General features: G+C 44.5%; 1 protein-coding gene across 1 annotated transcript in view; it reads right to left on the bottom strand.

Annotated features, from left to right (window-relative positions):
* LHCA5 (photosystem I light harvesting complex protein 5) overlaps nucleotides 1-25,985 on the bottom strand; it is an 87,447-nt gene extending 61,462 nt beyond the window's left edge. Inside the window, exon 1 of the mRNA XM_086485449.1 lies at nucleotides 25,637-25,985. Coding sequence (XP_086341575.1) covers nucleotides 25,637-25,872 — 236 coding nt within the window. The 5' untranslated portion in view covers nucleotides 25,873-25,985. The remainder of the gene's footprint in view (nucleotides 1-25,636) is intronic.
* Between the last annotated feature and the right edge of the window lie 570 nt (nucleotides 25,986-26,555).

Below are 26,555 nucleotides of genomic sequence, written 5' to 3'. Positions count from 1 at the left end.
AGGTGCAGCGGAATTGAAATGGTGAAGATCTAGGTTTTACACTTCCACACATCCTTTTCTTTCTTTCCTTGCGTTAGTGATTCCTTTTAGCTTGAAGGATGGTTCCTTTTACTTTTCCCTGAAGAGAAGGAATGAGAGAGTGCGGTAGAGATGTGTAGAGGGAGAGAGAAAGAGAGAGAAGAGGAGAATGACACCCGATGGGGTCCCAACCAACCCTCTCAAGGGCCCCCCACACCGTTGCCAAGGAGGTACTTGCTTTTGATTGCATAAATGGAATGTACACACATGCAATACCTCGAGTGCAGACTCTACTGACTCGAATGATGACTGTTGCCGTGGTAACTCCTAAAGACGAGGCACCTTCGGGGCTGATTTGATGCACCTTTGGATCCTTCTCGAACGCAGATCTGCGAGACAAAACGCAACAAATCCCTCGCAAAAAGCAGAGCTGAAAATGCAGACCTCGATGACGGCAATGATGGACAGCAGTGGAGCACTCGATGCGGGAGAGGGAATGGCCAAGGGGAGGCTCGATGGGCTGCTAAAGTACCGGACTGCAACGAATGTAGCCAAGATAGATCCAAGCCGTTCTGACGCGGGGAGACCGGATGAAATCTGAAAACGCTGGACTGATCTGCAAGGATGAGCAACGCTAAAGTTAGGGAACGGGGACGGGGGTCGGAACGGCAAATAAAAAAAAGAGTTTGTTTGGCATTTTTTGACCTACACACATGCCACACACATAGAGCATCACTTTGACCACAAATTCACACTAAATAGACCAAAGAACATGAGTCATATAGACGCAAATGTGCTAATAAAACATCGATGGATACTTGATGCACCACCCGTTCTCTTGTGCGGGCATAGCTTGCATGTCCATGGTCTTGCACCGCCACCTTGACCACACCGAGTAGAGTCGACTTCATCCCACCATGACCATGTTTGCACAGCGGGCCTCCTTCAAGAAGAGCCGGCTTGAGAAGAGGAGTTAGCTTGAGATGACATGATGGTGGAGAGTGTAGGTGGAGAGAGAGTAGAGGAGAGCTTGAAAGTTGAGAGGGTAGAGGAGGGAGAGAGTAGGTGGAGAGCCTTGAGGATAGAGGTGATGGTAGAAAGAAGACTCAAGGGTAGAGGTTCGAGCGGCGAGCCTCATTCGGAATCCTTCTCGCACTCCAAGGGTGGCCGCACGAACCAAGCCAAAAAAATACTCCAAGCCGTTGCACTCCTCTTCTACTCCCAGACGGCTCCGCAAAATCCGTTGTCCCTCTCTTCAGCTCGAAACTCCGCCTCTTTGTCTCTTAAGCCGCATCAAGAAACTTTTTCCGCCTCGCTCGTTACTTCCCTTCAAGCCAAGCAATTTCCGTGAGAACCAGAGTCGCATGATCAAATTCCAATGAGCGTAGTTATTGCCATTCAATTTGTCGCTCGTGCTCGAGCAAGGGGGGGCCATGATGAAGTCGCAAGATCTGGAACTCTCGGAATCCTTCTCGCACTCCAAGGGTGGCCGCACGAGCCAAGCCGAAAAAATACCCCAAGCCGTTCCACTCCTCTACTACTCCCAGACGGCTCCGCAAAAAACTTGTCCCTCTCTTCAGCTCCAGACTCCGCCTCTTTGTCTCTTAAGCCGCACCAAGAAACTTCGTCCACCTCACTTGTTACTTCCCTTCAAGCCACAAGGGCAGGCCGACTTGTCCCTCTATGAGACACAAAGATGCCCTATCCACACAATCCACAACGTTTTAAAACGCTGGGGGGGGGGGGGGGGGTGTCCACAAGACGGGCACCACGTGCCAATAGAAAAGAACAGACTGAATAGACTTTTAGCACTTCAATAACAACTGAAGAGAGAGAGAGAGAGAGAGAGAGAGAGAGACAACACGCGACACAGTGGCGAAATTCCACCCTAGAGAGTATTGGCCCCAAACCTTGGCGCCCCTTTCGGTATTTCTTTATATTGCATCAACACAGTACAAGCCAGTACTCCAGACTCTGCACCTTCTCCAGGAAGCATATGCCAAAGAATGAGCCCATGGCCTCATATTTAAAGGCCCTAGGCCCTAAAAACAGTTTACTTGAAAAGCCTTCAAACTCAAAAGCTTCTGATCCAAAAGCAATGCCAAAAAGCTTCCAGCGTAAATCACGGAATTCCGTCCAATCAAGGTGGTACCCAAACATACTGTACATGGCATATATGTACATACTGTACGTTGTTCCGTACACGAAAAAAATTTATGTACGTAAAAATACGTAGTCTTGTAAAAAAACCGTGAAGTACTAAATTTTCTAGGACATTTCCAATAAAAAACAAGAGAGAAGTCAACAACTTATAGAGACATTCAAAGACGCGTTTTACAAGACAACCACATGTTGAGTAACTACTGCAAGAGACTTAGATTTTGATTTTAAATCAGCACCGTATGGGCTCCCCACCCCCCCCCCCCCAAAAAAACAAAACACACACACACACAAAAAAGACGTACGGTACGGTACGGATCCGTACAGAACGTCCGTACGGTACAGAACCGATCCGTACGTACATTTTGATCCAACCTTGCGTACAACTGCCACGTTAGCACTGTCAACGCGTTTTGCAGAAATCTGCCACGTCAGCATTGTCAGTGCAAAATCCGAAAACTGCCCGTACAACTGCCACGTCATCAGTTTTTGGCACAAGTCTTTCTTTGTGTGTGTGTGGGTCCTGCTTTATTTTAATCCTTCATGTCACTTGGGGCCCCATCGGACGGGGTCCCCATACGTTGGTAGGACTTCGTCTTCTGTTACTTCTTCTTCTTAGGGTTTAGGTCCCTCGGCCGACATCTCTAAGTTGGCTCCATTCTTCAGGGCTTTGACACGTCAACAGTTTGTGACATCTCCCCTTCTTGAAAGAGAGTAATCGTTCGCGATTACAGCATACCTGCAAAACAATTCAAGTTAGCTCAAAAATTTCCGAGGGACAATCAGCTTGCTCTTTTTATTAAGGAGTTAGCTTCTCCTTTCGGCTCTTTTGATCTCCTTTTGGCTCTTTTGATCAAGGAGTTGGCTTCTCCTTTCGTCCAGATCAGAACTCTTGATATTCCGGCGTAGTAAAATTAGCCATCACACCCAGACCGCACTGATCTTCCATGGGTGTCTTGATGCACTAAAATTAAATACCCAGGCAATCTCATCCAATTAGGAATATTCAGTGGTGGTTGGCACATCACAATGCAACACAAAAGCTCACAAATGCATGTTACAAGACATAGAAACATAAAGCCACCGATCAACACTCCTCCCGCATAACCTAACAAGGTCCGGGCCGAGAGATATTCAACGACTCCCTCGTCGCTCCTCCCGCATAACCTAAAAAAGGTAGAGGCCTTTTATAACCAAACGCCCCCAGACCGCAGCCTGCGTCATTTGGAGGTGCTGAGAGTAACCACTGCTCAGACTTCTTAATATTCCTTCCGCATAACCATCCAGGTCCGGGCAGGGAGTCACAACAACAATACTGCCCCCGTAAATAACCACAAGGGTCCGGGCCATGAGTATGAACAAGCATTCTCAAACATCATCTCTCACTACTCCACCCGAGAGTAAAATCACCAATCATTGAATCCAGTATTAGAACCAGAGTCAAACAATTCAAATCGGCACCAAAACAAGTTCAAAACAGATACCATCCATTTCAAACAAATTTCAAACAGGATCACCAAACAAGTTCTCAAACATAACTCAAACTTTAAAAAAAAACAATCTCGACATCAATCGAGCTCGAAAAGTCGATTGGCTTTCCATCTTGAGACTTGCACCAAAAATTAGGGTTAGATTCCTTCCATAAGGTTGTAGCCGACCACAGCATGGTCCATCAGCTCTTGGACAGACAATGTTCCTCTGGCGGCAATGGTAGTCCCAAGACAGCAATCGCATTGGACCTCCAAGGTCATCAACTCGTGAAGAGACATCTACTGAGAGATGTCGAGAAATTTCAAGTTATAATCTGCTAGGGTTTCCATGGCAAGCATTTCAGGATTTCCCACTCTGCCAGAAGTTGCACTCCGAAGGAAGATGTCAGAAACCATATAACTTCGGGCAAAAATTTTCTTGAAAGCTTGCCAAGTCCTTGGAGTGTGCGGCTTGATAGCTATAGACATCAACATTTGCATGGCACTGCTGTTGAGGAAAACAGTGACTCGAAACAAATCTTGGATCCTTCTCTTGCAAGTGATCTTTATGGCTTATGCCCTGTAAGACATGAGCGGTGAAGACGAGAGCGCACCCGATGCACGATGTATGAAGGGTGGGAGTGGCTAATAAGTCCAGGGTCGGGACCCGATGATACTTCAAATCAAATTCCATTAGTCTCAGGTTTGTTTTATCTGCTCTTTGGTAGGACCGGTATGCTTTTAGAAAAGCACACACCTGATGCTCTGATACCACTATCACAAGACAGGCACCACGTGCCAATAGAAAAGAACAGACTTTTTGTCATAATAATCAATATCTAATTCTCCTAAATGATTTTCTCATATTAAACTGATCATTTAATGTGGGGAAGTGCCAAGGGAGAAAAAGCTAGAATATTGGTTAAGTTAGCATACCGGCCACAGTAGGGATCCAAAGGAGGGAAAATAGGGATCCAAAGGGGGGGCCATCTGCAAAAGAGCCATGTGAAACAACGGGCTAAAAAGACCCTAAGGTTCAGCCCATTAAGACTTCCAAAATGCTAAGGTTCCAAAATTCAAAGGTTGTGTCCAAAGGTCAACCTTAGGGAAAATTGGATGCTTAGTGTGTGCCCAAAAAGTCTTTCTACATCCCTACATGGGAGGGGGCGAGCCCCAAAGCTAGGGGATGAGAGAGAAAGCCACACACACACACACAGGCTCCCTTTACACAAAGGGAATGAGGGACACATGTCAGCTCCCTAGGCCAGATGCCCACAAGGTATGCCCAATTCCTATTGGAAGACCCTTGAAGTGGACCAATGAGAATTAGGCTAGAGTAAATCTAGTTTAATTAATTTAAAAACATTTAATAAAAGAAACCAATAAGAATTAAGTGTCCTAGAAGACTATTGGGCAGTCTCCCAAGGGGTCCAATGAGCATTCAGGAACCCCATGGCTTGCCTGATTCCTATTGGCCAGGAGGCAAAGGGGTCCAATGAGAGTTTAGTTTAATTATTTAATTATCTAAAGCTCTCACAAAAGGGGAAAGGGGGACACATGTCAGAAGGCTATCACTTATGCTGCTTAATCCCTATTGGCTTGACCTGGGGAGGTCCAATGAGGCAAAAGCCAGACTAACTTAGCAGCTAGGGCTCGCCCAAGAGAGAGAGGGGGCTGATTTTTGCTTGGCATGGACACACACACTCTCACACTTGACCATGTGTGAAGGGAAAATACTCTATCTCCTCCCAAGCTTTAATGGAGAGCTCATCACCTACTCCAAGCTTGTGAGATAGAAGCCTACATCAACACTCTCTTGGCATGTGGATGCAAATCCAACCAAGAGCCAAGCTTCAATGCATGCTCATCTTCTCTACCAAGCTAATTACTAAGCTAAGCTATGCTAATATGAGTGATTATGTGAGGAGATGTACTTCTTTCTCGTAAGATACTTCTTTTTCCTCTCAATCTACTCTCATACCCTGCTAGCTCTCACCATCTTCGAAGGTGTGTGAGGTCTTGGGTCTGAGAACGGGGATAATTCAAGTTGTGATTGATTAAGTGTTTTGCTTGGTGTATGAAGCTTCCATCTTCATTGCACTAGCTCGTCTTGAAGGAACACAAAGAATTGTATTGTACAATGTCTCTCTTGATGGGAGAAACCATAATACAAAGCCTTTTGGAGGGGGGACCGGCTCCATGCAAATCCGGTCCTCAACTGTTGTCAATAGCTTAATTGCTCTCTCTTTTGAAAGTATTGTCGATGCTATCTAACTAGGTGTTATGCTTTTTGTTGCTCTCTCCACCCAAGCACTCTTGTAATTCTCATTAGGAATCAACTCTAATGAAATGCTCACTATGTTCATGCTAATTTCCGCTACACATAAGATTTTAGGCCATTAAATGTTACATTGGTATCAGAGCTCAAGGTTTCTCTTTTCTTGCTCAAGAAGGGAGGTCCTCAAGCTAGCTACAAATGGTTGGTATTATTAATTGCCTGTGAGTAAGTAGAATAGGGATTTTTCAGCCTTGCAGTGCGCCTGCCTTTGTGCAGTTAACGGGGCATCACCGTCGAGAGCTATGGTCTTAATAGTGGAGTCCTACGGGGCTTGCCTACGGCTTAACCACTATTGAGCTATTAGAAGCTTGACAGGAGCCGGTGCTGTTTTGGTGTCGAAAGACCCTCTCTTCTATTCCTTGCAATTAATGGTATTCGAGCCGCGGGTACAGTAGCTTGAGTGCTTTTTCTAAAGGGGTAAAGAGGAGTAGCAACTAGGGCTTGAAGTGCCAAAGTACACCTAAAAAGTTTACACCTAAAAGTTGTTAGAATGGCTGACAATATTAAAGAGAGTGAAATTAATGTTGATAACTTTGATTTTGCTCATGAGCAAGCTACTAATGATGCTTCAATGCTTGTTAATTATCTTGTTTCTAGGCTTCAACAAGCCATGGGCAATCCATCTCTCCAAAGTGAAGTGCAACGGCAGCTCCGTGCTCACGGGATTCTCCAAGCTCATCACCATGACGAGAGAACACCTAGGAAGCCTCCTTGTGAGACTACCAAAAGAGGTCTCTCTCCGATTCGGGAAGAAGAAGAGAATCCATATGAAGGGCTCAAGAACTTACTTCTTGATGATGCATCTCCTTCCCAAAGGAGAACTCAAGAGCCTCCACCGAAGGAACGAGAAAGAAGCGAGTCTCCCGCCACCTCGGCGGAGATGGCTCCACGAAGACGGCGGGCTAAACGCTCTCCATCACCACCAAAGCGGAGAAGACCATCACACTCTTCTCCACGCCATAATTCAAAGAGGGATGATAAAAAGCAAGAGAAGAAAAAGGCGAGAAAGAGGACACCCTCTTCTCCATCTTCTTTATCCTCTTCCTCTTATGAAAGCTATGGTGAAGACGACAAAGATCAAGACAAGAAAAAGGCGAGAAAGAGGTCACCCTCTTCTCCACCTTCTTCAAATTCTTCATCTTCTGAAGAAAGTGATGGTGCAACTTTTGAACCATCAAAAAGAAGAGGCCATAGGAAATCCTATGCCGCATGGAAGAGGTCGTCCAAGCTGAAGAAATTCAAAGAGGGAGGGAAGAGCATCTCTTTCCTTACCTATGATGGCACCTTCGGTGCTACAGACAAAGTTTTGGCCTTTATCCAGAAATTCGATGCGGCGTTTGGAGATGAGGGCTTCACGGAGTCCTCTAAGCTACGCCATGTAGCTATGCACTTTCAAAAGTCCGCCAGACAATGGTGGTCTAGCCTACGAGCCAACGGTGAAGCTCCACGAACATGGAAGGCTTTAAGAACTTCCATTATGAAGCAGTTTTTGGCCATCGATGCCAAAGACAAAGTACTCACCGAATGGCGAAGCTTAAAGCTCTCTCCCAATGAATCCATCCACAAATATGTAGACAAGTTTTGGGACCTACAACTCAAAGCCACTGTCTTCAAAAAGTTGGATTTTGGAGAGCAAAAGCAACAATTTTGTGCGGGCTTAACCGAAGAAATGGCGGAGTATGTCAACTCCCAAAGGCCACGTACCATATCGGCGGTAATACACCATACTATGGTGGCCTCGCGAATCAATTTCCAAACGGGGGGTAAAAGAAATAATAAGCCCCCGGAAAACAAAGGTTCCAATGAGCCTAAGGGGAAGGACAATGTCCAAAAGTCTCCTAAGGGCAATTCCAACAAAGCTAAAGAGAAGGGAGTTTACAAAGGAAAGAATAAACTCTCTCCTGAAGAGCTTGAGCGTTATCGTAAAGATAACCGGTGTTTCAAGTGCGGCGAACAAGGGCATGCGTACCGCGCTTGTCCCCAAAAGAACAACCGCCAAGATCCTCCTAGAGCTTCTTTGGTTGAAATCCAAGAGGAGGAGATTCACCAAACTCACCACAAAGGATCTCCTCTATGCCATGCTTGGGGAAAGGTAAGAGAACATGATGCTTTTATTCTCTTTGACCCTGGTTCTACTCACAATTTCATATCTATGGAGTTAGCCACCAAGCTAGGCATACAATCCTACGAGATGGGAGATATCCTACCCGCAGACAGTGCCTTCAAGGGGCAAGAAGCTTCAGTCACTCCCTTAATCGGGAAATTGAGGCTTCATGTCCAAGGCTATGTGGACAAAGAGGATTTCTTTATCTCTCCTCTCAAGCATGAGGATGTAATCCTAGGGGCACCATGGTTTGACCGTCTGGCTGCCCATGTTAAATTTCCTGAAAGGAGAATCTCCTTTAAGTTCAGGGAAAAGGACATGTATATAGATGCTAGGGAGATGGGTAACACCATCCCCATTGTACATACACCAGCTTTCAACAAGTCAATAAAGAGCTCTATTTCCGTGTACATGATTTTTGTTAAAGATTCTCAAAATGAACCTAATGCTTTAGCAAAAGAAAATAAAAGCAACCAAAAGGAATTAGAGTTATCCAATTTTCTCAAGGGGTTTCAAGATGTCTTTATTGACGACATCCCTTCTGAGCTACCTCCTAAACGAGGTAATGACGACCATGCAATTGAACTTCTTCCAGGAAGTTCACCGCCTAACAAACCTCCTTATAGAGTTTCTCAAGCTCAACAAGAGGAGATTATGCGGCAAGTGCATGAGTTAATTGAGAAGGGCATGGTTAGGCCTAGCTCATCTCCATTTTGCTCACCTGTGCTATTAGTGCAAAAGAAAGACGGCACATATCGTATGTGTGTCGACTATAGAGCACTAAATAGGATCACTATCAAGAATAGGTTTCCCGTTCCACGGGTAGAAGACCTATTTGATAAGCTACAAGGATCGACCTACTTCAGTAGGATTGACCTAAAAAGTGGCTATCATCAAATAAGGATAGTTGATCAAGACATTGTAAAGACCGCATTTCGTACTACATTTGGTCTTTACGAATACATTGTCATGCCTTTTGGCTTGACTAATGCACCAGCCACATTTAACCGCTTGATGGAGAAGCTGTTCAGACCTCATCGAACCTTCACTGGAGTGTTCTTTGATGATATTATCATCTACTCTAATTCATTAGAGGAACATAAGCAACACCTCCAGGTAATATTTCAAGTTTTAAGAGAGAATAAACTTTATGTTAATCGAAAGAAAAGTGAATTTTTCTTGCAAGAGATTCAATATTTAGGTCACATTATCTCTCAAGATGGAATCCAAATGGATCCATCCAAGTTAGAGGTAATAAAAGGATGGCCTAAACCAGGAATCTTCATGAACTAAGAAGCTTTATAGGTATGTGTGCATACTATAGACGCTTCATAGAAAAGTTCTCACAAATTGCGGGACCATTACATGACCTAACAAAGAAAAATGTTAGGTATACGTGGTCTGCTAAGGAGAACAATGCTTTCGAAAAGCTTAAAGAAAAGCTTATCTCTCAACCTGTGCTTACACTACCGGATCTCTCAAAACCATTTGAGGTCCAATGTGATGCTTGTGGTGATTGCCTTGGGGCTGTTTTGCTCCAAGAAGGGCACGCCATAGGCTATGAGAGTCGAAGGCTCGACCCTGTTGAGCAAGCTCTAGGCATATACGAAAAAGAACTCCTTGCAGTTCTACATGCCTTAGACTCATGGAAGCACTATTTATTGGGGACTCCTTTCATTCTGCGAACGGATCACCAAAGTCTTAAGTACTTCATGACGCAGACCAAGCTCTCCGACAAACAAATGAGGTGGGCAAATTTCCTTTCGCAATTTCATTTTCATATTGCTCACATTGCTGGCAAGCATAATCAAGTAGCCGATGCACTCTCAAGACGACCGAGAGTGAATGCGGTTTCCATAGCAACTCACAATGATCTATCTTTAATGATAGATGAGTATGCTATTGATCCCGATTTTAGAGATGTGATTTCAGCCCTTGCCTTAGGGAAGAAAGAAGAACCATTTACTTTACAAGATGGTTATCTTCTCTATGGCAATAGACTATGCGTTACTAACTCACTACGTGAGAAAGTAATGTATGAATCTCATGCTCCCCCATATGCGGGGCATAGAGGGATTCAGTCTACCCTAAAGGGAATTGAAACATATTTCTATTGGCCTACCATGAAAGTGAACATACATGAGTATGTTTCCAAATGTGTGGTATGTCAAAAGACAAAATTTGATAGAGGGAAGCAACTTGGATTGCTTCAACCCTTGCCAATCCCTAATTCACCATGGGAGAGCATATCCATGGATTTTATCTTTGGATTGCCTAAGTCTATCCATGGGAATACGGGAATATGGACGATAGTAGACAGGTTCAGTAAACAAGCTCATTTTATACCTGTCAAAAAGACTATCAAAGCCCATCAAATGGCAACCCTCTTCATTTCACAAATTTTCAAGTACCATGGCTTGCCAATGTCCATAGTGTCGGATAGAGATCCTAGAATGACCAGTAATTTCTGGAAGGGTCTCTTTGAGAATTTAGAAACAAGGCTAAACTTCTCTTCGGCCTATCATCCACAAACTGATGGCCAAAGTGAAATAGCTAACCTAACTATTCTCGATCTACTAAAAGCCTATGTAACGGAAGTAGATCAAAGATCCCAATGGGAGAAGTACTTACCCTTAGTAGAGTATGCTTACAATAACACTGTACATACTTCTACAGGAAAAGCACATTTCGAGGTAATTGAGGGAAGATCAAAAAGTCCCTTGCTACTTAAGGTACATGGGAAGATCTTCGCTGCAGATGAGTATAGCCGAGACCTACAAGAATCTTTCCAAAAGATTAAGGATGCTATCTCTATCTCACAGCAAAGGCAAAAGGCTGCTGCTGACAAGCACAGAAGAGCCCAAGCCTTTAAAGAAAACGATTGGGTCTTGTTAAAGTTTCCCAAGGCTCGATTAAGGCACACGACGGCAAGAATCCTACGGGCCACCAAAAGTACTATGCTAAACTAGCAAAAAGGTACTATGGTCCCTTCCAGATTCTTAGGCCAATCAATGAGATGGCCTATCAACTTAAGTTGCCCAATCATTGGCTCATACACAATGCTTTTCATGTGAGCCTCTTAAAGCCTTACAAAGGAGAGCCACCTCAAGAACCAACTATTGAAGACCCACCGGAGATCGAGGACCACGAGGAGGTGCTGCAGCCCGAGTCCATTCTCCGACATGAAGACAAGGTATTAAGAGGCGGTAAGACTATCCGACGATATCTTATTAAGTTTAAGAATTATCCTTTTGAAGATGCTAGATGGATGCAAGGCATACAATTAAAGGATAACCTAAACCTTGTCAATGCTTACAATGCTTCCCAAGAGTAAGCAAATGTACAAAATGTTAAAAATGAACAAAAATTTTTGTCTTATAAGACTCTTTTTCTTTATTTGTGCACAAAAATGAAGTAATATGCATGCTTAGATCAAGTTTGCGGAGACGACGTCTCCCGAACACCAAGTAGAGCTTGTCACTCTACTATGGAAGACTGATAGGACTAATGTGCAGACATGCTTGCGGCAGCCTCAGGCTCTCAAGCGCCAAATGGACTAGTCATCCATTATGGAATGATGTCGTAGGGTAACATAGGGATCCTCTACCCGCTAAGAACAGGACTCATGCATATGCTTTATCTTCTCTACACCATAGTCGAGGACGACTATGATTTCAAGAGAGAGGTAATGTCATAATAATCAATATCTAATTCTCCTAAATGATTTTCTCATATTAAACTGATCATTTAATGTGGGGAAGTGCCAAGGGAGAAAAAGCTAGAATATTGGTTAAGTTAGCAGACCGGCCACAGTAGGGATCCAAAGGAGGGAAAATAGGGATCCAAAGGGGGGGCCATCTGCAAAAGAGCCATGTGAAACAACGGGCTAAAAAGACCCTTAAGGTTCAGCCCATTAAGACTTCCAAAATGCTAAGGTTCCAAAATTCAAAGGTTGTGTCCAAAGGTCAACCTTAGGGAAAATTGGATGCTTAGTGTGTGCCCAAAAAGTCTTTCTACATCCCTACATGGGAGGGGGCGAGCCCCAAAGCTAGGGGATGAGAGAGAAAGCCACACACACACACACAGGCTCCCTTTACACAAAGGGAATGAGGGACACATGTCAGCTCCCTAGGCCAGATGCCCACAAGGTATGCCCAATTCCTATTGGAAGACCCTTGAAGTGGACCAATGAGAATTAGGCTAGAGTAAATCTAGTTTAATTAATTTAAAAACATTTAATAAAAGAAACCAATAAGAATTAAGTGTCCTAGAAGACTATTGGGCAGTCTCCCAAGGGGTCCAATGAGCATTCAGGAACCCCATGGCTTGCCTGATTCCTATTGGCCAGGAGGCAAAGGGGTCCAATGAGAGTTTAGTTTAATTATTTAATTATCTAAAGCTCTCACAAAAGGGGAAAGGGGGACACATGTCAGAAGGCTATCACTTATGCTGCTTAATCCCTATTGGCTTGACCTGGGGAGGTCCAATGAGGCAAAAGCCAGACTAACTTAGCAGCTAGGGCTCGCCCAAGAGAGAGAGGGGGCTGATTTTTGCTTGGCATGGACACACACACTCTCACACTTGACCATGTGTGAAGGGAAAATACTCTATCTCCTCCCAAGCTTTAATGGAGAGCTCATCACCTACTCCAAGCTTGTGAGATAGAAGCCTACATCAACACTCTCTTGGCATGTGGATGCAAATCCAACCAAGAGCCAAGCTTCAATGCATGCTCATCTTCTCTACCAAGCTAATTACTAAGCTAAGCTATGCTAATATGAGTGATTATGTGAGGAGATGTACTTCTTTCTCGTAAGATACTTCTTTTTCCTCTCAATCTACTCTCATACCCTGCTAGCTCTCACCATCTTCGAAGGTGTGTGAGGTCTTGGGTCTGAGAACGGGGATAATTCAAGTTGTGATTGATTAAGTGTTTTGCTTGGTGTATGAAGCTTCCATCTTCATTGCACTAGCTCGTCTTGAAGGAACACAAAGAATTGTATTGTACAATGTCTCTCTTGATGGGAGAAACCATAATACAAAGCCTTTTGGAGGGGGGACCGGCTCCATGCAAATCCGGTCCTCAACTGTTGTCAATAGCTTAATTGCTCTCTCTTTTGAAAGTATTGTCGATGCTATCTAACTAGGTGTTATGCTTTTTGTTGCTCTCTCCACCCAAGCACTCTTGTAATTCTCATTAGGAATCAACTCTAATGAAATGCTCACTATGTTCATGCTAATTTCCGCTACACATAAGATTTTAGGCCATTAAATGTTACACTTTTAGCACTTCAATAACAACTGAACTGAGAGAGAGAGAGAGAGAGAGAGAGAGAGAGAGAGAGAGAGAGAGAGACGACACGTGACATGGAGTGACAGAATTCCACCCCAGAGAGTATTGGCCCCAAACCTGGGCGCCCTTTTCGGTATTTCTTTATATTGCATCAACACAGTACAAGCCGGTACTCCAAACTCTACACCTTCTCTAGGAAGCATGCCAGAGAATGAGCCCATGGCCTCATATTTAAAGGCCCTAGGCCCAAAAGCAATTTACATGAAAAGCCTTCAAACTCAAAAGCTTTTGGTCCAAAAGCAATGCCAAAAAGCTGCCAGCATAAATCACGGAATTCCGTACAACTGCCACGTCAACACTGTCAGCACGTTTTACGGAAATCTGCTACGTCAGCATTGTCAGCGCAAAATCCAAAAATTGCTCGTACAGCTGCCACGTCACCAGTTTTTGGCGCAAGTCTTTCTTTGTGTGTGTGTGGGTCCTGCTTTATTTTAAACCTTTATGTCACTTGGGGCCCCATCGGACGGGGTCCCCATAAGTTGGTAGGACTTCTTCTTCTGTTACTTGTTCTTATTAGGGTTTGGGCCCCTCGGCCAGCATCTGTAAGTTGGCTCCATTCTTCAAGGCTTTGACATGTCAACAGTTTGTGACAAGGGGTTAATAAGGGAAAAGTGGCTTGCTACCGGAGGCGTCTCAATACGTTGTCGACTAGGTGTTCTCCAATTGTCGCTGCATATCAAAACATAAGAGAGAAAGGGGGGGTCGCCGGCCCGATGTCGTCTCCAAAGGGGGATGATGCCGACTAGCGTTTCAAAATGCTAGCAACAGGTGCAGTGAGGACGAGCGGCGGCAACAAGGCAACTAAGGCTCTCCGGCGCCATTCTCCACCAACCGATCAAATTGCTACGTTTTAAAACGCTGGGAGGGGGAGGAGACCACGACGCCGCCCAAGTTGCTCACAGCGGGGAGGACTGTTGATGAAGCGTTTTGAAACGTTGTCTGCTAGAGTGTGGGGAAGTGAACGACACCAGCGACGAGGAAGGGGACTTCTCAAGCTTCTCCGCCAAGGTTCTTTAAGCACAAAACTTCACCAAGAGCTCTGATACCATGTCAAAGTCGACGGTGCAGAAGCGTAGAGACCAAGGAGAGTGAGCACGCACGTGAGAGAGAGAGAGAGAGAGAGAGAGAGAGAGAGAGAGAGAGAGAGAGAGAGAGAGAGAGAGAGAGAGAGAGAGAGAGTCTCTTGAACCAATCAACCTTGGCAATGAATAACTGAATATTAAATACAATGGAGGCAAGGGGTTGCTTATATAGCAACCTCAATAAATTTCCCTACCCAGACTTTGACAAATAAGTAAAATAAATACCTAAATGCCAAAAGAAATAATGGGACCACATTGGGCAGTTCACTTGAGATGCCAAAACTCTAACAGTCTGGGCATTTCCTTTCAAATAAGAAGACGCTCTTTGCACTTTAGAATGCTCAAAAAAAATTCCTCTTGAGAAAACGATGTCAAACTGTTGTATAAAAGCAAGAGCTCTGTGGGTATCTTTATAGCCTAAAAAGGTGTCAGATTTGAGTGCTTGCCCACCCTCTTAAAATCCTTGGTCTTCCCGCCCTTCTTCTCAAGATGGTCAAACTGGTTCAGTCGGTAACTGTGTCTCCGCCTCTTTTCCGAACATTGCCGTTCAACTCAAAAATGTTCAAGAACGACATATCCTCGTCAGAACTGCCCGTCCTCCCCACTCAAATTGAAGAAAAGGAACTCTCATAGCTGTCTGAAGGTGAAGGTGAACTGGGGTAATCCGCAAAGCGTACACGCTTCTTGGATCTATCATCTGCTCACAGCCTCGAATGTAGATTTTTGGCCTAGGTAGCTGGGTAATTTGTTGCACGACTTTTCTTTCGAGAGCTATTCGGAGTCTTGATGACTTTGTTGACCTGTTGCTCTACCACACAGTCAACTCATCTGCAAGTACAGCTTTTGCTTACCTACACTCGGCTTGGATTTCTCTTTCATTGCAGACTTGAGAGGTAAGTGAATGGCCGTCTGCCATTCCGAATGGATCTCGTCAAGTGGGCGATTCTTCGGAAATTTTGCATATTGTGGATCCTTGGCGTATTTGAGCATCTAGTTGGCACATATGTCCTGCAATTTGTAAGAGTTTAGGCATAACAAGTGAACTACCCAATGCGATCCCATTATTTAGTTTGGCTTTTAGGTATTTATTCACCTATTTGTCAAACTCTGGGTAGGCAATTTACTGGGGTTGCTATATAAGCAACCCTCAGCCCCCATTGTATTATCATCATTTCATTGCCAAGGTTGGTTGGTTCAGCACTCTCTCTTGTGATCTAGCTATCCCAGCTAGCTACTTAGTTCACACCTAGCAGTTTAGGATTCCATAGCATAGTATTTTCATTTTGTCATTTTGTTACTTTTATTACTTTGACTTTGTATCAGATCCACCACATTGTAACTTTTTTGGTCTCATAGGTCACTTTGGCCTTTTGAAGACGTTAATATAACATTTCATCTCATCTCATCTCTCTCTCTCTCTCTCTCTCTCTCTCTCTCTCTCTCTCTCTCTCTCTCTCTCTCTCTCTCTTAGCAGCCTATGCATCGGCAAAATTCTCAAGGAAACCAGCAAATTGTTTGGAAGCCAAAAGAAAATGCCCGAGTTCGCTAGACGACAAAGGCAAAGGTCAGCTTGACGGATGGCAGTACCAATAATCAATTAGCTGCCTCCGTACCCACGAGGTACGACCACAATTGTTATGAATGTGACAAGATGCTTTGTTTGACTCGGGAGTTTGAAGCCAAAGGCAAAAGCAAGAACTCATATGAAGACAAAGATAACGGCAAGCTGGACAAAGATTACGGTAATAAAGATTTGACAGAAGAGATCGGCTGTCACGTGACACGTCCAGCCCTATGTGTCGGTGGACAAGCTACAGCATGATCACGGTTCACTCAGTCCAGTCAATCTAGATTAGAAGTGATCTAGCACTTTCGTGAGTCTATTCGTAGACAGTGCATTCCCAGTCACTTAGTGTAGATGCATATCCTCTGGTTGCACACAGCATGATCATAAGCATTCCCATCAAAATCCATCAGAATCAGTCAAGGGAATTTTCTAGTGCATTTAGCCTATTTTACCTATTTTTGGCATTTTTCACTTATTAATTTAAGTGACTTTCCAACAAAAGTAGGTAGGGCAATTTTGCTAAGTTTGTATATAAGCAAACTAGAGCTAGCACTATTTGGCAGAAGAGGCAACAGGAGCCAAGCTTAGCAAGCAACTTCTCAGCAAGACCAAGCCTTGGTGGATTCCCTCCAAGCAGCAGATTCCCCCCCATTACCTAGCGTTTTCAGTCAGCACCATAGCCTGGCGTTTTTGCATCAGCAGGTCCTTGCCAGAAGATCCCAGCAGATAGCGTTTTTGCATCAGCATCCTCGCCAGCAGAAAACCTCAACCTAGCGTTTTTGGTCCCAATTTCAGCCCTTTGCAGATTCAACATGCAACGATTTTCAGCATTAGAAGACCATCAAGATCAGCCCAAAGAAGTAGCAGATTCAGCCAGAAAGACCATCAGTTTCAGCCTTTAGGAACCTCAGTTTTCAGCCCTAAACCTGCAAATTTTCAGCGACAAAGACCCATAGAAAACAGCCCCCGAATCAGCGTTTTTGGACTAGTCGCAGATTTCAGCCCATAGCGTTTTTGGACAGCAGTAGGAAGATTGCAGATTTCAGCCCTTAAGTCGACTTCGTCATCGCCGACATAGCCTAGACTTGCATCAATCTCATGCATACAGTTTGTACCAGTTTGTGCAATCATAAGTAGACCACTCTCGACCACAAGAATCACAAGAATTTTTTTTGCTTGTTGCGATCGCACGAACCCAAGTTCGCTTGGGCGTGTCGAAAAGTGTTTTTGAAAAGTGACAGGAATCCCAGGAAAGAAGGGCTTGTCCAGCCTCCCCTTGTGTCTATTTTCACTCATTGAGAGCGGACCGTGCACTTAGCGGCCGGCCAATCGACGTGAGGTGGGAAAGCAACCTTGGTGTGAGCGCAAGGCCGCCAAGGGGTGCGCTCGTAGAAAGGAGTAGAACTCGGATGAAGAGAAGATCCTTCTCGAACACGGTTTGCAAGCGAAAGAAAACCTCAAGACCCTCAAGAACCTAAGAACCCAAGACCCTCAAGAACCCAAAGAACCCAAGACCCACAAGAACCCAAGTTCCTCGTGAACTTAAGAACTCAAGAACCCACAAGAACCCACGATTTCAAAATGGTCATCACTCGAAGCGGAATGGATACTTCGCTTGGAGGTGATGAGCATGAGAGAGGCGAAGAAGAATTTTTCCCACCAGGAGGTTTTTCCGACCCTCCCCCTTCCCCATCTACGCCAAGGATTGCACTAACTCCGATGGAGGCTTTCGACAAGAGGAGATGGACACGAAGTTAGAAAGCGAAGAAAGAATTGCAGCCATCGAGCGTACGTACCAAGAAAGAATGGCACTCATCGCCCGTGAGAGCGAGCAAGCCCGCTTGGAAGCCAAAGTAAGAAAAGCAGAAAGAGAAGCAGAAAGAAAGGCCGACTTGGAGCGTGAGCGTGAGCAAGCGCGCTTGGCGGCCGAACAGAGCGCTCGACACATGAAAGAGATGTTGCGACTCTTTTCTCAAGTGTAGGCGCACTTTGCACAGAATCAGGAAAAGGAGACTCTCTCAGTCTCTTCTTCTCCAAAGCATGATACACAGGATTTGCATGATTGTGTGAAGCATGATGATGATTTGATTGACAATGATTTGCATGATGATTTGAATGACAATGATAAGCATGATGATTTGGATGCCAATGATTTGGATGACAATGACAAGCATGATGGATTTGCATGATCAAGATGTGATTTCTCACAAGCATGATGATTGGCATGATCAAGATGTGATTTCTCACAAGCATGATGATTTGCATGAAGAAGATGTGGTTGTTCACAAGAAGGATAAGTTAGTGAATGCTTTTTCTAGTGAAGCTAACCTCGTTGCAGATTCGATCAGTCACGAAGAACCGATCTTGGCTCTCGAGCCTAGGTCCAGAGAACCATCACAGGAAGTATTATGTGTTCGCATGATTGATACGCACGCATTGTTCGAGTGTTTCATTGGTGATCGTTTCCTGTATTTTAGTCAGCGTCTTTATGTGATCCCTTTCACTAGGCATGACATATTGTACGTTGAGCATGTTTCACTCATGGATGAGCACGAATGTATGCGGATTTCTCATGAAAAGTTGAAAAGTATGCATTCAAGGAAGTCACACTTTATGTCTCTTTCTTGGCATGACACATTTGTAGAAAGAGCACATGAAAGTATGAGCACCAAGCATGGGCATTTCCGTTGTGAATTGCCGCAGTTGATTGCTCTCGATCATAAGAGAAAGATTCGATCTCATTGTTTGCATGTGTTTGATGAACGGTTTGGCACTCCGTCTCTTTGTTCATCTACATTGCATGCACAGTCTTTGAGGAAGACAAGATTTTTTCCACTCACTCTACATGGAATGGGTATGTTCATGTTTTTGTGTTGGAAGTGGTTTCAGGAATTTTCAGCCATGGAGATTCTTGAAGAAGGAAGAAGCATGACTCTCGACGAAGTTGAAGCATCGAAGGAGCCTCAGAAGACTTTGTGTCGCTTTCGGCACAACCCATAGAAGCAAGCGTTGCAGACCTTTATGAAGTTCAAGTACCGCACGACCCACACATCAGAGTGGGCCGGCGAAGAGTCCCTTTGTCACGTGACACATCCCAACCCTATGTGTCCGTGGACAAGCTACACCACAGCAGGGTTCAGTCAGTTCAGTCAGTTAGATTAGCAGTGATCTGGCACTTTTGTGAGTCTATTCGTAGACCGTGCATGCCCAGTCACTTAGCATAGATGCATATCCTCCGGTTGCACACAGCATGATCATCGGAATTCCCATCAGAATCCATTAGCATCAGTTAGGGGAATTTTCAAGTGCATTTATCCTATTTATTGGTATTTTCACTTATTATTTTTAAGTGACTTTCCAACAAAAGTAGATAGGGCAATTTTGCTAAGTTAATATATAAGCAAACCCAAGTTAGCACTTTCTAGCAGAAGAGGCAGCAGGAGCACCTTGCTCAACAAGCAACTTCTCAGCAAGACAAACCCCCGCGACTACTCTGGCGTTTTCTCCACAGAAGACCTAGCGTTTTTGCATCAGATCAGCCTTGGTGATTTGTGCACAGCAGATCAGCCCCGGCGTCATCACGACACAGCAGATCAGCCTAGTGTTTTTGCATTTGCAGAACCCCGGCGACAGAAGGACCAATTTCAGCCCCTGGCGTTTTTGGATTTCAGTAGCAAATTAAGACCGGCATCATTCACCTACAGTGTAGCAAATTCAGCCCGTAAAGACCATCAGTTTTCAGCCCTAACAAACCTCATTTTTCAGCCAAGAAAACGCAGCCAAAACAGTCATTTTCAGCCACCGAAACAGTCCCGAAATTCAACGATTAGAAGATCTCAGACTTCAGCAATCGTCGTCGTCACCATCGGCATAGACCAAGTAGCATAGTCCATTGCATACGCATTGTACACCTTTGTGCAATCACAGAATAGACCACTCTCGCCGACGAGAGTGGGGCCTTCGGAGGAGGGTTTTACAACCTCTCGGTGTCGTATTTTCTTCTCTCTCCTTCTCTCAGTCTCATTCACTTGCACGCACAACATCCACTCACTTTGTTCGTGACCACAGCACTCTACAAGACGGAAAGCTCTCTTTCCCTAAGAACTAAAAGGAACCTTGAGCAATAAAGATCACTAATCTTGAGAAAATACAACATTCATTCCGCTGCACCTAACACCCTTCCAAGATTCTGGATGCTATTGGCGATCTCCCTCGACGCCATACAGTTCGGTACCAGTACCTCACTTTGAAAAGGAGGGGATGTCCCGTGACACATCCAGCCCTATGTGTTCATGGACAAGCTACAGCATGATCAGGGTTCAATCAATCCAGTCAATCTAGATTAGAAGTGATCTGCCACTTTGGTGAGTCTATTCGTAGACCGTGCATGCCCAATCACTTAGTGTAGATGCATATCCTCTGGTTGCACACAGCATGATCATAAGCATTCCCATCAGAATCCATTAGAATCAGTCAGGGGAATTTTCAAGTGCATTTAGCCTATTTTACCTATTTTTGGCATTTTTCACTTATTAATTTAAGTGACTTTCCAACAAAAGTAGGTAGGGCAATTTTGCTAAGTTTGTATATAAGCAAACTAGAGCTAGCACTATTTGGCAGAAGAGGCAACAGGAGCCAAGCTCAACAGGCAACTTCTCAGCAAGACCAAGCCTTGGTGGATTCCCTCCAAGCAGCAGATCCCCCCCATTACCTAGCATTTTCAGTCAACACCATAGCCTGGCATTTTGCATCAACAGGTCCTCGCCAGAAGATCCCAGCAGATAGCGTTTTTGCATCAGCATCCTCACCAGCAGAAAACCTCAGCCTAGCATTTTTGGGAACTTCAGCCTCTAGCGTGTTTGGTCCCAATTTCAGCCCTTTGCAGATTCAGCATGCAGCGATTTTCAGCATTAGAAGACCATCAAGATCAGCCCAAAGAAGTAGCAGATTCAGCCGGAAAGACCATCAGTTTTCAGCCTTTAGGAACCTCAGTTTTCAGCCTTTAGGAACCTCAGTTTTCAGCCCTAAACCTGCAGATTTTCAGCGACAAAGACCCACAAAAAACAGCCCCCAAATCAGCGTTTTTGGACTAGTCACAGATTTCAGCCCATAGCGTTTTTGGACAGCAGTAGGAAGATTGCAGATTTCAGCCCTTAGGTCGACTTCGTCATCGCCGACATAGCCTAGACTTGCATCAGTCTCATGCATACAATTTGTACCAGTTTGTGCAATCATAAGTAGACCACTCTCACCCACGAGAGTGGGGCCTTCGGAGGAGGGTTTTACGTCGTCTCTGGTGTCGTATCTCTCTTCTCTCTCTATCTCTCAGTCTCGTACACTTGCACGCACAGTGTCCATTCACTTTGTTTGTGATCATAGCATTCTCTCATTAAGAACGGAAGGCTCTCCCTTCCATAAGAACAAAAGGAACCTTGAGCACAGTTCGGAGCACTCATCTTGAGCAAAGCGCAAACATTCATTCCACTGCACCTAACATCGGCATGGCTCAAGTGGTGGTGACCACAATAGCCACTACACCAGATTTCTAGTCAAAGGGTAGTTGCCGCCACTAGCTTCAGCCAAAGAGAGGCTTGTGAGTGGCAGAGGGGCAAAAAGTGCTCCATATAATTAATTTGGACCCTTGTGTTGGAGTTCCAGTTATCGGTGTTTGAACCCATAGGTTGGAGTTCAAGGCACATGCATCTAGCAGGGAACCAATCAGACGTATCTAAAACACCATGGATGAGTGCACCAATCCATTGTTGTTGGTCAGATTATGGACAAGATGTGTTTCAAAGTTCATTATCTGGAAAGTATTTTCGGACGTGATGTGTTCACAGTTCATGAATGGGGATTCTTGAACGTACTGTGGTCTACATTTCAATTTTCTAAAAGGCAACCGATGCTCAAATGACATTCTTCTAAGGTATAAAGTTGAGGGTAGCAATCAGAGGTGTATCCAGTAGACGGATCCTCTGCCAAGGTGTCCATGGTAGCTTCTTCATCGACTTGGTCTCACTATTTATGTCCACTAGAAACTGCCCAATGAGATCCCATTATTTAGTTTGGCTTTTAGGCATTTATTTAACTTATTTGTCAAAGTCTAGGTAGGCAATTTATTGGGGTTGCTATATAAGCAACCCTCAGCCCCCATTGTATTATCATTGTTTCATTGCCAAGGTTGGTTGGTTCAGCACTCTCTCTCTCTCTCTCTCTCTCTCTCTCTCTCTCTCTCTCTCTCTCTCTCTCTGAGGATGGTTTTTGTGATCAGACCAGGATACATGGACACTCATCTATCCCACAGGATACGATGTGCTATTGGTCAGATATGCACATCCTCACATCAGCTAGAGATCGAGACAGGCAGATTTAGAGGAGTACCCGCTAAAGTCCAAGATTTGTCAAGTGTGCCAGATAGAGCCAGAGACAGAGCTACATTACATGTCACTGCCCAATATACTATGAGATACAAGGCCGCTTTCACTGTCTATTTAGAGAGGGTTTTGGGCCACTTTCTAGAGTCATTAGATACAAGGATCAGAGATGCCTCGGATTATACTTACTGGAGATTCGCCAACACAGAGAGGACCTCTTGAAGAGGGGCACAATGAGAGAGATCTAGCAACAGTGGAAGATTACAGATTTCTTTCAGTCACAGACAGAGGAGGCCGAGCAGCCCCAACAGCATAACAACACCAGAGGCATGCTGCTTGATCGGGCGATAGAGTTGGGGCGGTCCCGTTGCCCACGGATGAGGGGGCCCTCTCGACATCGATGCAAACTGCAACAGAGAATTCATAACATACTGGCACGACATAGGAGCCGTCCTGACAGAGTGCCTTCCTTGGAGGACATTGAATCTATATAGCCTTTTGGATACTGATGTACATGTATTTGATGCCTCGACTGTCAGAGAGCTCCATTGTATCAGCTCACCCTTTGTATTCCCCTTGTATCAGCTTTCACCCCACCACTACCCACTATTTTCTTTTCAGTTCTTTGTACTTTTTGTACCTAGACCTGGTATTAGATTCACCACATGTAACCTTTTGGTCTCATAGGTCATTTTGGCCTTTTGAAGACGTAAATATTACATTTCATCTCTCTCTCTCTCTCTCTCTCTCTCTCTCTCTCTCTCTCTCTCTCTCTCTCTCTCTCTCTCTCTCTCTCTCTCTCTCTCTCTCTCTCTCTCTCTCTATCTATATATATATATATATATATATATATATATATATATATATATATATATATATATATATATTATATATATATATATATATATATATATATATATATATATATATATATATATATATATATATATATACGCCTTCCACTTTGACACAATTGATAATGGGCTTCCATCCTGCCGAGGTCACTTGGTGGAGAGGGCCATACTCGGCTCCCGAGTCCTCAGAAAAGGTCCGACTCTCGCTAGATCCTCCGTTGATCTCCTCACTTGTGCGAGTGGGTAGAACAGTTTCCTCCGTACCAAATTCATTGTCGGAATCCATGTGTGTTACGAAAAAGGGATCGGACCCTTCGTAAAAGAAAAATCGTATGAGCTCTTATATTATTGTACTAGACTTGGACACTCCAAGGCGAAGATCTACAGCAAGCAACACGCGTGAGAAAACTGCAAACAACTAAACAAAACTTGAAAAGAGGGAAGGAGAGTCGACACGGAACGGTAGAGTTCTGTCCCCAGACGCACTAGCCCCAAGACTTGCACCCCTTCTCAGTATTTCTTTATTCTTAAGCTTCGCAAAGTACAATGTCCGAGGGTCCTCTCTCTGGCGATGCTCCCAAGCTAATCTGCCAAGAGGAGAGGCCCTGTCATTTATTTAAAGGCACGTGGCCAAGAGCATAGAATGACGAGCACTTTTCTAAAAGCTCCGACTCCCAAAAGCTGCAAACCCCAAAATTTGGCGCCTGTTGGACTTCTCCGTAAAACGCGGACGTCCGTACAATGCCACATTAGCATCTCCCCAATGTGCGGGCCACTGCGTAATCTGCCACGTTAGCATCCATTTCACAATTTAGGGGCCTTGGCTTTGTTTCAAGGACTTCAGGCCCCTCGTCCAGGTTTTGTAAGTTGGGAAAGTTAGGTTTTTGCCTGACCCTTTTTGGGCCACTTGGCCGGAACCTATAAGTTGGAGAAAACTTCTTTTGCTTCCTTCTAGGCCCCTCGGTCGGGTTCTCTCCTTAAGGCCATGCCACGTCATCACGGCTCTCCCAAACAACACCAAAGATTTTCACACCAACCAACCTTGTTTTTACAACCATCTACGCGGAATCTCACCTCTACTTGCACTTCTCTTCATTGGAGTTGCTTTTTGTGAAGTTTTGTCAAGAGAGATCGCGTCAAATCTACGTTCTTTTTTTCACAGCCGTAGTGTAGCTGCGTTTTTGCAGGCGTTTGGAGACAATGTGTATGGAAAATTCAAGCCCTTCGCTAAAATTCAGCATTTGGTCATCATGAGCTCTACAAAAACAACCCGTACAACAGGTTTGATTTGAGTTGATTGTCCCAAGCTCCAAACCTAGAACTCGACTTGGTATTGGCTCCGCTACCCTATTATGTTTTATCTCCAAAGGTGGTCGACCCACTTTCAAGGCTGCCTATGTGACACAATGGACTACCCCCAAAAGTCATGAATGCCATGTATAAGTAGCAATGCTGAGCAGGCATCCCTGTAGGGTGTCGTTATCTCCCCACAACTGATATACTTAATCTCGCACCATAACTGATGTCCTTAGCCAGTCAAAACTTGTACATTTTGAATGGTAGGAGGCATAGGCACATAATTCATAAAAAGTTGCGGGTAGTCTGCCTCTTCAATTGGGCCTGAGCACCTGTTATGCCCCCCTCTGTGACTGACCTTGCTGCTCTCCTCCTCTCAAGAAGTGTCTGTTGGTAGGTATCCGTTTCTCTGGATCTCCATCAAGTTCTACATTGAAGATGGCTAGAGCTGACAAGTACCCACAGTTATGAGCTACTGCCCAAGGACACAAAAACATGCTACCTATGTACGAAATCCTACACCCACCAATCTCCCTAGATTGGGCATAGATACCTTAAAGCATGCCTCTAGTACAATCACAGATGCAGTGATTAGACAAAATGGAGCACAGTAACAATTTGACACTGCAGCAGCACATGTTTGCACTTCAATGTTACCAAAGTTTTTTCGATCTATTTGTCTCATAGGCCAGGTTGGCCTTTTGTAGAAGTTGATATAGTATTTCATTCTTTCTTTCTTTCTGCGTGCACTCTCACAACTACACACATTGTTCAGTCTGGACAAGGTTCGTGTGTTTAGCTTTCTGAGAATCTCTCCTTTTTGCAGCATAATTCGCAGAGCCTTCTCAAAAGACACTACAATGTACGTTATGAAACTATGTGCCATCATTGTCCTTACCAGTGACAAGATTGTGAAATGTATGTTTTAACTTTTCCCTGACAGCATCATTGTAATCTCTTCTTGAGCTGAAAGACAAAGTGGGAGAACAGTGCAGAATAAGGTGAGAAGATGGAAACATACGTTCCATTTAGATGAGCCGGGGGGTCGAGTCCAGGAAGCCAGAGGCGTCTCTCCACTGGCTGTGAATCCGGTGCATCAGCAGCACAAGCACAAACTTTAACGCGGAGGCTGCTGTGCAGATGATGGTGGTGGGAAACTAGCAATGCTGCACGCCGCCACCTTCTGCTTGACGAGCTTGACACCTCTCTCAAAACCCACATGCATCTTCCATTGCATGTGGCACCCATTGTCGCCATAACTCTCTCTCTCTCTCTCTCTCTCTCTCTCTCTCTCTGTGTGTGCTCTCAGCTGTGTACGTTCCACCTCTCTCCACCACCACCCTTTCCATCCATTGCAACAATCTTTTATGCTTTATCGTGAAGGCATTTACTGGGCGTGCTAAAAAGACTCTAAAAAGGCTTTGAGCATTTTATTGGCGCTGAAAGGGAGGATAAATATCGAGGGAGTATCGTGAAGGAAGTGGTTTAGTCAAAGGGCTCTCTACACGTGCCCACTATGGGTTCAACCCTTGCATCTTGGGGTGTGGTTGTGAGGGCGCAATTCCGTAAAATTAGCCGATACTGGAAAAAAAAATGTTAAGGAAGTTTCAATTGTCCAATAAAGCACTAAATTTTAGAAGGTATGTTTTATTTTTTTCCTCTTTAATCTATATTTTTTTTCTTCTTTGTCTCTCTCTCTCTCTCTCTCAATCAATCAATCAAAGGAGTGAAAGGCAATGCCAACGTTTGTCTCTATACACCTTGTTAAAGTTCAGCTACAAGTTTCTACCAATATATATTTTGGGTTTGCCAAAAGGACTATATTTTTTGTGTGTGTGTGTTTTTTTTTTTAGCAAAGGAGAGAGAATTGTTTTCGCCTAGTTCCAAACAATTTATGTCGGGTGTATTCTTTATCAATTTGATATGTGCTCGAGTGCTTT

This window comes from Adiantum capillus-veneris, chromosome 16, assembly GCF_014529385.1.
Source record: "Adiantum capillus-veneris isolate H3 chromosome 16, ASM1452938v2, whole genome shotgun sequence".
Taxonomy (NCBI): Eukaryota; Viridiplantae; Streptophyta; class Polypodiopsida; order Polypodiales; family Pteridaceae; genus Adiantum; species Adiantum capillus-veneris.
The sequence above is the reverse complement of the archived record's forward strand: the minus strand, read 5'-3'. Positions and strand labels throughout refer to the sequence as shown.